General features: G+C 41.0%; 1 protein-coding gene across 7 annotated transcripts in view; it reads left to right on the forward strand.

The window, feature by feature from the left end:
• Odf2l (outer dense fiber of sperm tails 2 like) overlaps positions 1–12893 on the forward strand; it is a 35296-nt gene extending 22403 nt beyond the window's left edge. For 2 of the 7 annotated variants that reach the window (XM_029475411.1, XM_029475412.1), the window contains exons 11-16: positions 3362–3466; positions 5761–5919; positions 7332–7417; positions 7906–8068; positions 9940–10065; positions 12364–12823. In XM_029475411.1, the coding sequence (XP_029331271.1) occupies positions 3362–3466; positions 5761–5919; positions 7332–7417; positions 7906–8068; positions 9940–10065; positions 12364–12492 (768 nt within the window). In that variant the 3' untranslated portion in view covers positions 12493–12823. Of the gene's footprint in view, positions 1–3361; positions 3467–5760; positions 5920–7331; positions 7418–7905; positions 8069–9939; positions 10066–12363 lie in introns of all 7 variants that reach the window. The other 5 variants (XM_029475410.1, XM_021157922.2, XM_021157920.2 and 2 more) reach the window with 4 other exon arrangements.
• The last annotated feature ends 227 nt before the right edge of the window (positions 12894–13120 follow it).

Genomic DNA, 13120 nt, shown 5'->3' on the forward strand with positions numbered 1-13120 from the left:
GCAAACTTTATATGCCCCAATATAGGGGAATGCCAGGGCCAAAAGAATGGGAATGGGTGGGTAGGGAAGTGGGGGGCGCTATGGGGGACTTTTGGGATGGCATTGGAAATGTAATTGAGGAAAATATGTAATAAAAAATATTAAAAATTTTTTTAAAAAAAGAAGTGTACTGAAGGAAAACTGTGGGAAAGACTGGAGTACACAGATACTCCATGATGGGAAACAGATTGGGCATTAAAGGAAGAACTGTTATTAGCAGAATGTGACTTGAGAGTAGTGACAGACTGGGGGTGTGGTACAGTCGAAGACTACATGCTTGCCATGTTTGAGGCCTTAGACTGGGTCCCTAACATTGAAGGAAGGAGATGAACCAAGGAAGGAAAGAAAACGCATTGTAGACAAAGCTTAAGGTGCAGTAAAGTGTAGCAGGTGGAGGGGCCTAGTCTAGATGTGTTGGGTGAAAAATTCCATTGAAATACCCAGCTGCAGAGCTGCAGGTAGGGAGATAAGTGTGGAGTCTGGAGGACTGTGGTATGGAGCACACTTTCTGTGTTCCCCTGCTTGTTTGGGTTTAAGGCCTCAGCAAGGTTGTCTCATCTGAATATACCATGTTGTACCTGCTGGGCAGTGTATACAGCTCACACGTGTTATTTGAATGGGTTTTGGTTTGGTGGGGAAAATTATTGAAATGAGAGTTAGTCCCCACCCCCATTTATTGAAAATAGATTTTTCCATATAATATATCCTGATTATATATTTTTCTCCCTCTACTCCTGGTTCCTGCCTACTTCCCCTCCAACCCAGATCTGCTTCCTTTCTGTCTCCCATTAGAAAACAAACAGGCTTCTAAGGGATAATAAAACTTATTAAAATATAGTAAGATAAAACAAAAACTAACAAATCAGAATTGGTCAAAACAATTAAAAAGAAGGAAAAGAGCCCAAGAGAAGACACAAGAACCAGAGACACACTCATTCACACACTCAAGAATTCCATAAAACCATTAAACTGGGCCAGATGTGGTGGCACACACCTTTAATCCCAGCACTTGGGAGGCAGAGACAGGCAGATTTCTGAATTCAAGGCCAGCCTGGTCTACAAAGTGAGTTCCAGGACAGCCAGGGCTATACAGAGAAACCCTGTCCCAAAAAACTAAAACCAAAAAACCCCAAAAAACAAAACAACAAAAACAACAACAAAAAATTAAACTGTAAACCATAATATTACACAAAGGACCTGGTACAGATGTGTGCATGTGGCTTCAGTTTGTTGAGTTCATATGATATTTACTCGTGTTGATTTAGATGGCCTTGTTTTCCTGGTGACCTCCATTCCCTCTGGATCTTACACTCTTTTACCTCCTTTTTTGTGGGCTTTTCTAGGCCCTGCAGGGAAAAATTTGATGAAAACACCGTGTTTATGGCTGATTGTTCCAAGGTCTCTCATGCTCTTCACAATGTCTGGTTGGGGGTGTCTGCATTTGTTCCCATTAGTGTAGGGGGAAGCTTCTCTAATGAGAGCTGAGCAAGGCACTGACCTGTGAATTAGGAATAACTTTTATTGCTAATTTATCATCTGTGTAAGACAGTAGTATTTGGTTTTGCTCTAGGTCTTGGACTATGTAGTCTCTGGTTCTTGGTCACTAAGCATTGTTAAGTATGGATTCCATCTCATGGAGAAGGTCTTAAGTCACATCATATATTCACTGCTTACTTCCACAAGATTTTTGCCACCATAGTACAGTGGTTCTCAGTCTCCTAATGCCATGCCTCTTTAACACAGTTCCTCCTGTTGCAGTGGCAGCAACCACAAAATTATTTTCTTTGCTACTTCATAACTATAATTTTGTTACTGTTATGAATCATAATGTTAATAATATTTTTGGAGACAGAGGTTTGCCAAAGGAGTCACAACCCATAGGTTGGGAATTGCTGCCCTAGCATATCTTGTGAGTAGGATACCATTGTAGGTGAAAGGGATTGTGGCTGGATTGGTGTTTATGTTTCCCTTTTGATAATGTGCAGTGTACCTTTCTGTACCAGAACTCAGGCACACAGAGGCGAAGGTTGCATGTAGGCTCCAGTTTGACCTCTCCATGTTCAGTGGGTTGTGTAGGTGTTGCTTCAGCAGTGAGCCCTTGCTGTCAGCTTGTGGTGTGTTGTTTTGGCAATAGCCTGGGTTATTTGGGGATTCCCATGGGACCCCCTTTGGCCAGTAACTCAATTAGATGCAGCCCAGATCTTGTACTGGAAGCTTTGGTGACAAGAGATGGCCAGTTGGGGCTTTGTCTCCTCCATTATTTGGAGGTTTCATTAAGAGTGCCTTCATATGTGTTTATGTTTTAGGAAGCCTCTCCTGTGTTAGGTTTCCATATTACCCCTCAGATGGCCCTTAGGTTTAGCTGCCTCTCCCTTGATTCCCTCCTCATTGCCCCCTTCTCCTCACACTCGATCTTGTGTCTGCTCCCACCCCATCCATAACTGTCTATTCTATTTCCTTTTCCTAATGAGATCTATTTGTCTCCCTGCTCTCTCACTCGCTACCTAACCTCTTTGGTTCTTTGGACTGTAGCTTCATTATCATGAACTTAGCAGCTAATATCCACATGCAAGCAGTAGTCATCAGAGCTGTCTTTTTGTGTCTGGTTATCTTACTCAGGATGATTTTTTTTCTAGTTCCACCCCTTGCACAGTTCATGGTTTCATGTTTTTAGCGGTTGAGTAACACTACATTGTTGTAACGTACCACATTTTCTCTTGACATTGTTCTGTTGGCAATGTTTACGCTGTTTCCAATGAAGAGAGCAGAGATGATGTGACTAATCAAGCGTCTCTGTGGTAGGATGGGGCATCCTTTGGGTATATGCCAGAGAGCGACATAGCTGGATCTTGAGGTAGCTAGATGTCTATCTTCCTCAGGAATTGCCACACTTACTCACAGTGGCTGTGCAAGTTTGCCCTCTCACCAGCAATCGAGGAGTGTACCCCTTGCTCCTCATCCTCCCCAGTATGAGCTGTCACTTGTGTAATTGTTGCTAGCTGTTATGACAGGTGTTAGGTGCAATGACAGACGACTTTCTTAAAGCAGCAGTGACCTGAAAGTGAAGGTCGATGTAGTCCTTAGAGCTCAGGTAGCGTATGAGAGCATCTGCTGGAGAAGCCTGGCGGACTGTGGGGGATGAGCTCTAGTTGGACACTAGGGAACAGTGTCTGGAGTAATGTTACATGAACATGCTGACAGTGTTGTAAAAAGCTACAGATTCAGAGGGAAGTAAATGCAAGTACATGTCTTCTCAGTATTTCATGTTACACTGAAAATCATACGTGGTGCTTTATAGTCTGTTGTTTGTTTTTGGTTTTAGGTACAAAAGTTGCAAGAAGCAGCTGAAATGGTGAAAAGTAGATGCAAAAATTTACTACATGAAAATAACCTAATAGTAACTAATAAAAACAAAAAGTTAGAGAAGGTGAGTTTGAAATTGAAGTAATGAAGTGTTTTCATGTGTGCCTCACGTGACCCCGGCTGCTGTGCTTCTTCTCCATCCTCTCCCAAGTGCATGGCCGCAAGTGGCCTTTTCCAGCTCGACCAGAGTTTACCCTTTCCTCTTTCCTCTTTCTCCTGTGCTGCAAATGTTGTTTATTTGTATAAATATCTGTTTGCTTTTTCATTCATATTTGAGAAATAGCATAAATGCCTCATTTTTTGTTACAAGAGTTTAAAGTTTAAAAGGCCCAATTATTTTTTTTTCAAACAGCATAAAGAGAAATTTATTCCATTAACAATAGTGCATTATGGACTGACTGTGAATCTTTACCAAGATTTATTGTTATTATGACTACTTTAGCCATTCTGTTAGGTAGGTAGTGGTGCCTTATTGTGGTTTTCATTGGCATTTCTTAATAGCTAATGATATTGACTATTTTTATTTGTTTGTTTCTTTTTAAAAATTTGGATAATTTCTTTATTTACATTCAAATGTTATCCCCTTTCCTGGTTTCTACCCGTTGCCCCCCCCACGCCCCCAGAAATCCCCTGTCCCATCCTCCCTCCCCCTGCTTCTCTGAGGGTGTTCCCCCACCCACCCACCCACTCCCACCTTCCTGCCCTGGCATTCCCCTACACTGGGGCATTGAGCCTTCACAGGCCCAGGGGCTTCCCCTCCTACTGATGCCCAGAAGACCATCCTCTGCTACATATGAAGCTGGAGCCATGGGTCCCTCCATAGGAACTCTTTGGTTGGTGGTTTAGTCCCTTGGAGCTCTGGGTGGTCTAGTTGGTTGATATTACTGTTTTTCCTATGAGGTTGCAAACCCCTTCTGCTCAAAAGGCCCAATTATTATCACTGAGGTCCACCAGCAATAAAATCCAAACTAGTCTCTGTCTGTCTGTCTGTCTCTCTCTCTCTCTTTCTATTTTTATGTCTTTAGTATCTAAAAGAATTGCAAAGTAAGCTATTCTCTAGTAAATGCATTTTGGAAAAAAAATGATATCTTGAAAACCCTCTCCTTTTATTCATCCATTTGTGACAGAAGGAAGGGAAGCCAGCCTTGGCAGGTGGTGATGTTTTTGTGAATAGTTTTAAGTTTTTTGATTGAGCCACCTTCTCTTTTGGATTCCACATTGTTTTGGTAAGGAAAAAATTAGAGTCATAGGATACTGCTTCCTGGCCGAGAGGTCAAGAGCGTCAGTGGTTAGGTGCGGTCTATGGCTGCTGTTGCTGTATTGCTGACCCATCTTGAGACTGGGGATTAAGAGGAGGCATCTCTGTCAAGACAGGGTCAGCCTGAGCTGGTGCTGTTCTTAGAGCTGTTCTCACCTGTTTTAGCAGACACAAGAGGACAGCATTACAAGTCTACTGTGGTTTCTCGCTGGACAGTCTCATGCACACCCCCTCGGCTGATAGGGAGTGCAGTGAAAGCCCAGGTCAAAGCCAGACAGGGGAGGAACCGGTTTGTTTGTTTGTTTGTTTGTTTGTTTGTTTGTTTGTTTTGGGGTTTTTTTTTTTGAGCAATGCCTTTATAATATTTGCTGTGATAGAACTAGAAAAGTAGGTTTTTTTGTTTTTTACAAAAGGAAGTCTTCTCTTTATTTCTCTGCTGCTTGAGTCTCCTGATTTTCTCCTAGGATCTTATCTGGTGTAGATGTTCAGAGGTTCAGAGGTGTGCTTATCTTTTGTCTTCATGGCCAGATGGTGCATGGGCTGTGAGTGCTCAGCTCAGAGACCTTCTCCCTCTTGAATTCCCTCCATGGGAACATCCTAAATGTCACCTTTTAGCTGTTTGCAGTTACAGAGAGCAAGGCTGCGTTCCTTAGGTGTTATTACTATGGCACTCTCTTCTCTGTGATTTATGGAAGTGTCACAGTAAGAAGGGCAGGGGTGAGGGGAGTATTGTGGGTACTCACCATGACAACAGTGGCCAGATGCAGTCATCTGAGAACGTTCAGTAGCTGTCCTGAAGCAGTGCTCAGGCCCCCCCTGACAGAAAGGGCAGTGAAATGACAGTTACTGCGGAGCTGAGGACAGAGCAGTGGGATGGAAGCACACCCATTCCTTAGTCACATGTGCTAATATAGGCTGATAGTGCTGGACTTATTCGCCTGACAGCCTATCCGAAAACGAATTAATTTCACTTATACGTCTCATGTAAATTAGCACTTGTAAGGTACTGATTAATAACAAGCGTGTCTTGTCTTTAAGATAGTAAGACTATTCCTGCCAAATGTGTGACCTTGCATTTATTTCCCTAATGCCACACCCAGATGAGAGGCCAGGTGGAGTCGCATCTGAAGCAGGTAGAGCAAGCCCGCAGCTCCTTCACGTCAGCCGAACAGAGACTTCAGGAGTGTCAGGAGAAGCTGCAGTGCTGCAAGGAGAAGTGTGCAGAGCAGGCGCTCACCATTAGGGAGCTTCAGGGCCAGGTGTCCATCGCGCTCTGAGTCTTGGAAGATGTGTTAAACATTTGACGACGTCATTTCAGCAGTTGACGGCACGCGTGTCATCTATATCGCTGATGCAGTATTTCACGTAGATACTCGGCTGTTTATCTTTAGTATTTCCTGGTGACACTGGTCATAAAGATAGCTGATATGGGTGATTTATATGCATCTGCATTTGGGCTCGGAGGACATAGTGTGGTGATGTAATGAGAGGAGAGCCAAGCCGGGCTTGCCTATCTGTTTCTTGACATCAGCATAAGACAAATAGTAGTTTACCTTGCAAAAGTCAGAATGCATTTTAATTAGAATTGTGCATCACACTTATTGGGGTAATTCTATTCTTTCACTTAATACCTATCAGTCCATCTGCATAGGGACTGTGTGACCTTGTCACCATACATCTCTCTCCTCCCTCGGCTTAATAAGTCCCTTAATAAGAATAAGAAAAGTTATTTTTTATGCTATGTGTATGTGTGTTTTGTCTGCATTTCTGTGCACCACATGCATGTAGTACCCAAAGTGGCCAGAAGAGGACATCATAGTCTCTGAGCTACCGTGTGGGTGTGGGGAATATAACCTGGGTCCTCTGGAAGAGAAGCCAGTGCTCGTAACTGCTGAGCTATCTCTCTAGGCCTGAAGAGAAATATTCTTCTTATTATTAAAGCTACTTAAACTCTTTGAATCAGACGGTGAAGCAGTGGGAAGAATAGTCTGTTCTGACCTGAGCACTTTGTCTTGACTTCTTTGACTTTTACTCAGCATTGTCACAGGTAGTTCTCTATCAGCACTGTAAGTGGACCGTGATTGATATGAGAAACATATCAATGAACATGGGAAACATAACAGATTAACTGTCTAATGAACAATGTTTAAACTTTTCACACACACATTTTTAAGCTTTTGTCTTGTTCTTGTTGGGGTTTTGTTTTGGTGGCAGGGTTTCATGGAGCCTGGACTGGCCTCAGTCTGAGGATGGACTTGAATTTCTAGTCCTCTTTCCTCTACTTCCTGAGCCAGGATTGCAGCACAAGCTTTCTGTAGTGTGGGGTTTGTACATGCTGGGAAAGTTGTTGCCAGCTGAGCCACATCCCTAGTCCCTGACAAGCTAAATGTTCCTTTTCATTAGAACACTGTTCAGCGTATTTTAATTACCATCACCCAGGAAAAAAATGTACTTCATTTTCTAACATAAACAACATCAGCTTTTAAAACTCTGTGAGGATCTGGAGAACGTGTAGACTAGCATTGTAAACATGGCTTGGTGTCTTTCTGTGTATTCATAGCTTCTTGTTTCTCATACTTCTAAATAAAATACGCAATTTCCTTGGAAGTTGATGAAGAAAATAACTGAAAAAATTTGTCTTTTTCTTTTCTTTCTTTGAAATTCCACTTAGGTTGATGGAAACCAAAGCCTTCTGACCAAGCTTTCTCTTGAGGAAGAAAATCATCTCATTCAGTTAAAGTGTGAGAACCTTAAAGAGTAAGTGTCAGGCCGACTTAAAACTCATGTTACATTTACTTATGCACTTTAACCTCTGTGTGTGATGTGATGTGTGTGTGTGTGTGTGTGTATGTGTGTGAGATGTATGTGTGTGTGATATATGTGTGTGTGTGATATATGTGTGTGTGTGATATGTGTGTGTGTGAGATATGTGTGGGTGTGGTGTGTGTGTGTGGTGTGTGTGTGTGATGTGTGTATGTGTGTGAGATATGTGTGTGTATGATTGTGTGTGTAAGACATGTATGTGTGTGTGTGATTGTGTCTGTGTGTGATGTGTGTGTGTGATATGTGTGTGTGTGTGTAATATGTGTGTGTGATATGTGTGTATGTGTGTGTGATATGTGTGTGTGATATGTGTATATATATGTGTGTATGTGATATAAGTGTGTATATGTCTATGTGTGTATGTGATATATGCATGTATGTGTATATGTATGTACTTGTATATGTGTGTATGTGATATAAAGGAAACTAGAGCAGATGGATGCAGAGAATAAAGAGCTTGAGAAGAAGCTGGCCGACCAAGAGGAGTGTCTCAAGCACAGTGACCTGGAGCTGAAAGAGAAGGCTGCAGAGTACACAGCACTGTCCAGGCAACTGGAAGCCGCTTTGGAAGAAGGAAGACAAAAGGTACAGACGGCCTTTATTTAGAGACTTTTTAATCAGTTTGCCAGAGTTGTTTCCCATTGGCAAGCCTACAGTTATCGTTTGTATGCTGATGACAGGGTGGAAGGAGCAGCTCCACTTTTATTCTTTGCTTAATTTTCCCTCAGAACAAAACACAGATATTACTGAGCCAGGACTGCTTTTCCAGATGCATGCTGATGTGGTGAGGGAATGGGCAGAGATGGAAAGGACCTGGAGAGTGTGACCTGACCCCTCCACACACCTGCCCGTGTGTGTGTGTGTGTGTGTGTTTGAGTAAATAAATAATTAAAGGTTTTGGTCTTGATTGGGATCCAGTAAGCTCTAAAGCTCAACTCTGTGATCAATATTTGTTGCACAAACAAGTGCATACAAGAATTGTATTCCAGTTAACTCTGTTAAGTGTGCTTTCAGCTTACCTAGCCTCTTGGCGTGTGGGCACTTCCATAGTTCTTCACAGACAAAAATGAAAAGGCTAGACCTGAGCTCTAGGGCACTCAGTGTAGTAGGGATATCACAATACATGTAGGTTCTGTAGTAGACATGGAGAAAAAGTGGGTATTTCAACCAGCGTGAAAGGGAATGATGGGACGGTCTCAAAGAAGACATGCGTTTATCAAACAACTTGAAATCTCATGTTGAAAGCCCATAGGGTGGATCCTGGCCACTGATTTGAAAACTGGCTCTGATGCAAAGTACCCTTACCAAGGGCAGGCTGCGTTTCTAAGCTTTAGTTTCCTAACCAACAAAATGGGGCTGTGATAGTCCTTGTAGGATGAATGGAGCTAACACAGTGAGCAGCTCCACCCTGAGGACTCGTGTCTTACCCCACTGAAGTCTGCTTTACTCGGCATCTCCACTTAACCCTGACCTGCCAAACCTGACATGTCTTAAGCCAAATTTTAAATCCTTCCCTCTTAACTCTTTTATTTATTGTATTCCTCAACGTACTTAGGGTTAGTTCTGTCAGTGTTAAGCTGTAATACCTTCCAGTGTTCTGAACTTTGCATTGAGAAACCAACTTAAGTTGATTTTAAGGGCCACATCATTGAGTAAGTTAAATAAGGAGTGGTGCCATCTGTGAACCAGCTGCAGATTTCCCAGCTCCACTAACCTCTGGGAAGGGCTTTACCTTGAGTTTAGGATAAGAACTTGACAATGCCAGGTGCTCTCAGGCTTTGTACCAAAGTGGCCAGAGTCTCCAGATGGTGACTGTCCTTTCCTCTGTCTGTCCTGCAGCAGTGGAATGTGTCCATGTCTCTCATTTCTGACCATGTGACAAGGGCCACCACTGCTGTGTCACCCTTGTCCACATGGAGGGCATGGATGTTTCCCTGGAGCCCCTCCTTTTCTTCTTGGCTTCAGAGCTCCTTTCCTGCTGCATTCGTGAAAAGTCTGTGAATTGGTTCTGATGTCCTCGGAGTTCTGCTGGAGCAGTCCTCCTGCTTAGCTCTGTGTTCTTGGACCAGCCCCTGCCTCTGCTCTCACACTTGTAGCTTCAAACCAACATAGCATAAGCAACCAAGAGAAGTAGAACACTCGTACTCAGGCTGTGCTGAGAGTGAATGATGAAGCAAGTGCCAATCTTGTGAGTGCTTTTCAAAATTAAACTCTTCATTTTTCTCTTTGTAGTACTGGAATTGAACCAGGGCCTTGCACATGCTAGGAAATCAATCTTCTATGGAACTGTATCCCCAACTCAAGATAAACTACATTGAAATAGTTTCTAATGGGGTTGTCATACCCAACTAATATCTACTTAGGATAAAAAAAGTATACTGTGACTATATCAGGGCTTCAAATATATTTAAAGGAAAACACATTTAGTTATTTTATTCTCTTAATGAAAATTACAGGTTTCAGAAGAAGTAGAGAAAATGTCATCTAGAGAGAGGGCTTTACAAATTAAAATATTAGATCTGGAAGCTGAGCTTAGAAAGAAAAATGAAGAGCAAAACCAACTTGTTGACAAGATGAACACTGTAAGTATTCGTGTGGCTTGTTATGAAAGTGATCACTTAGCATGCATTCCATGTCTTAGTTACATCCGTAACGTACAGGTGGAGGCCGGTCAGGACTTCCATTTTACTGTGAATGTTAGGAATGACAAATAATCAAAACGCAAAACAGAGGTTTCATCACCCTGCTCTGTGCAGCTTCAGTCACACAGCCTCCAAGTCTCACCGGGAGGATCCCTGCACAGTGTGTCTGTGGAACAGCTGCTCAGTGAAGGCTCCACATAGAAGCTACTTAAGTTTTATTTGTATTTTATTTACTTGAATTTTCATGTTTTAAAGATACATGCAAGTTAAAGAGTTATAAACTATATTTTTATATGTGCCTTGATTAATGGATATTATATCTTAGAAAGATGTGATTTTAATGTTCACCATTGCCCAGTCTGCATGAGTGATGGATGCTTCGATTCATTCAGCTGTGAAGTGGGAATACCAAGTTTAATTAGTCTCTCATATTTTTCCTGAATATTCATGAAGTAGTCTGTTGGCATAAGATACTCTTGAAGCAGGCACTAGTTGTGCTTAAATTACTTAATAACTCTCTACTTAATAATTACATAGAGAATGCTGGTATTTTCTTTTTCCACGAGTTAGAGACTCTGTTAAAACTCCTTTTTCATTTCCAAGTTGTAAATCTAAAGGATTCAAAAGTTAAATTATTTTGATGTATACTATTTACTCTTATTGTCTAATAAGTTTGTTGGCTTTCCTCCTCCCCATCAGGATTCTAAAATGTGTGATGTTCTTTGTGCAGTTGAAGTCCCTGAAAAAATAAACTGACATGAGATGGATTTCTCTGTTCTGTGTTTAGTACTTTGCGAAAGCTGCTAAAATAGATAGGTTAAGATGTGATGTTAAACCTGATAATTGTTGTGCTAGTAAACAATCTAGAATTCTGAGCCTAATTTAGAAATAGCTAGAAATAAATGGATGTCTTGGGTGCTATCCAGGCACAGACAGTTCAGTGAGTACATACATTAGCCAGACCAAGTTGTGAGTGCTCAGACTGCCTGAACCTAACCCTGGCCACGGGACTATCTTCTCAGTACATGGTGTACCCTGCAGGCTGTGAGGTGGGCTGGATGCACACTTTGAAGGGTGACCTCACAGCTCCACAACCGTGGCAACCCTACTGAAGTCACAGTGTCTTTCAGACCTTACTGCCCCAAAGCTCATTTGCATTTACATTCTGCCCTGCAGTGTGTAATTGTGTAGCTACTGTTCTCTCCAAACAGATGCACCATAAAGCCCAGCTCCATTCATTCTAATATGTATGCAGTCCAGTCTAGGGCTTTGCCACGCAATTCCCTGCATCTCCTGCTGGGCATTGCTCAGTTTTGGGTGCTGGTGTCTATAATACCTGCTATGAGAAACACAAAAGGAGTTCTTGGAGTGTGTGGGTTTTAGCTGGAAACCGGTCTTATCTAAAACATTTGCAGTAAGCAGCCTACCTAGAAATCTGTATACAACCAAAGTTCAAAATTTGTATGAGTTTACTAAAACTTCTCCCTCAATGGACATGAATTAAGTTCCTTTTAGTTTTTAAAATAGTTTAGGAGAAAATGTTCATGTTATCAAAGTTGAAATTATAGCCAGGCATGGTGGTGCATGCCTTTAATCCCAGCACTTGGAAGGCAGAGGCACTCAGATTTCTGAGTTCAAGGCCAGCCTGGTCTACAAAGTGAGTTCCAGGACAGCCAGGGCTACACAGAGAAACCCTGTCTCGAAAAACAAAACAAAACAAGCAAACAAACAAAAAAGCTGAAATTGCTGAAATTCTGTCAGTTCTTAAAACACTTTCCTTTCAAAATGTGTATTCTAATGGTAACAGATTATTAAACTTTGGATCTAGTTAATTTTGGTGTTTGCTGTTTTTTATTTGCAAGGTTTTTTTATAATAGTGTTTATAAAATAAGGTTTAAGACAGTGAAGGTCTTATGGGATAAAACATAATATTTTGGCAGAAAAAAATGGCAAAAAAGAGTAAGAAAAGATGTCATGGTAACATAACAGGAACTAATCATGATACTCTAAATATTGCATTATACCTAATAATTTAGGGCATAGTTACAGTATGCAGTAAATTGTCAAAGTAGAATGATTAATCACATATTATTTAATCACTAAAGATACTGCTTTAAGGAAGATGATATGTAAAATTTCTTTGTGAAAAACTGATATATTCAGCTATTGCGTATATACTTACAAATCCTCACCTTGCATACGAGTGCCATATTGACTCTCTGTCTCTCTCTTCATTAGAAAACCCAGCATCAGGCTATCTGCTTGAAGGAAATACAGCACAGCCTTGAGAAGTCGGAGACTCGGAATGAGAGCATTAAGAATTACTTGCAGTTTCTTCAAATTTCCTATGTAACGATGTTTAGATAAATTGTTGATTTTCTCTGATTGTTATACTTTGTGATTTATAGGTTAGCAGTATTAGAATTTCTATGTGAAGATGCTTGAAACATAATTTATTATCTAATTGAACTTTAAGGAATAATAGCTCTTACTATTCCTTTGTGTAGATAATTTGCATTGAAGTCTAGTTTAATTCTTTTTTTAAAATGTATTAATTTTTAAAGTATTTTTCACCATATATGCAAAAATCAGAATTATTCTTATGAACCATTGAAGTAAATTTGTAACAAATCTAGACCAATTATGAGCCAAATACATAGATTTAAATAATGTATTTACTTTAACTAATGTATTTACTTGTTTTATATTATAATGCTATACAAATAAAATATTCAGAAATTTAATTTTAATAACAGTATGTTTTAAAGATAGCAAGTGTCTCGCTATATATAATATTGCTTCCAATATATGTTGAGTTTCCATCATTTACATGAGATTTTAAATATAAGATATTAGATCATAGCTCTTCAGTGCCAGCCGATGGTAACAGAGGAACACATGTCAGCAGCCCTTGTCTCTGTCTGCAGGCATCCAGGCTGTCCTGTGAAGCAGGAGCTGCTGCTTTCATTTCGTGTTAGGGATTGTCTGGTATTGC

This window comes from Mus caroli, chromosome 3 (assembly GCF_900094665.2).
Source record: "Mus caroli chromosome 3, CAROLI_EIJ_v1.1, whole genome shotgun sequence".
Taxonomy (NCBI): domain Eukaryota; kingdom Metazoa; phylum Chordata; class Mammalia; order Rodentia; family Muridae; genus Mus; species Mus caroli.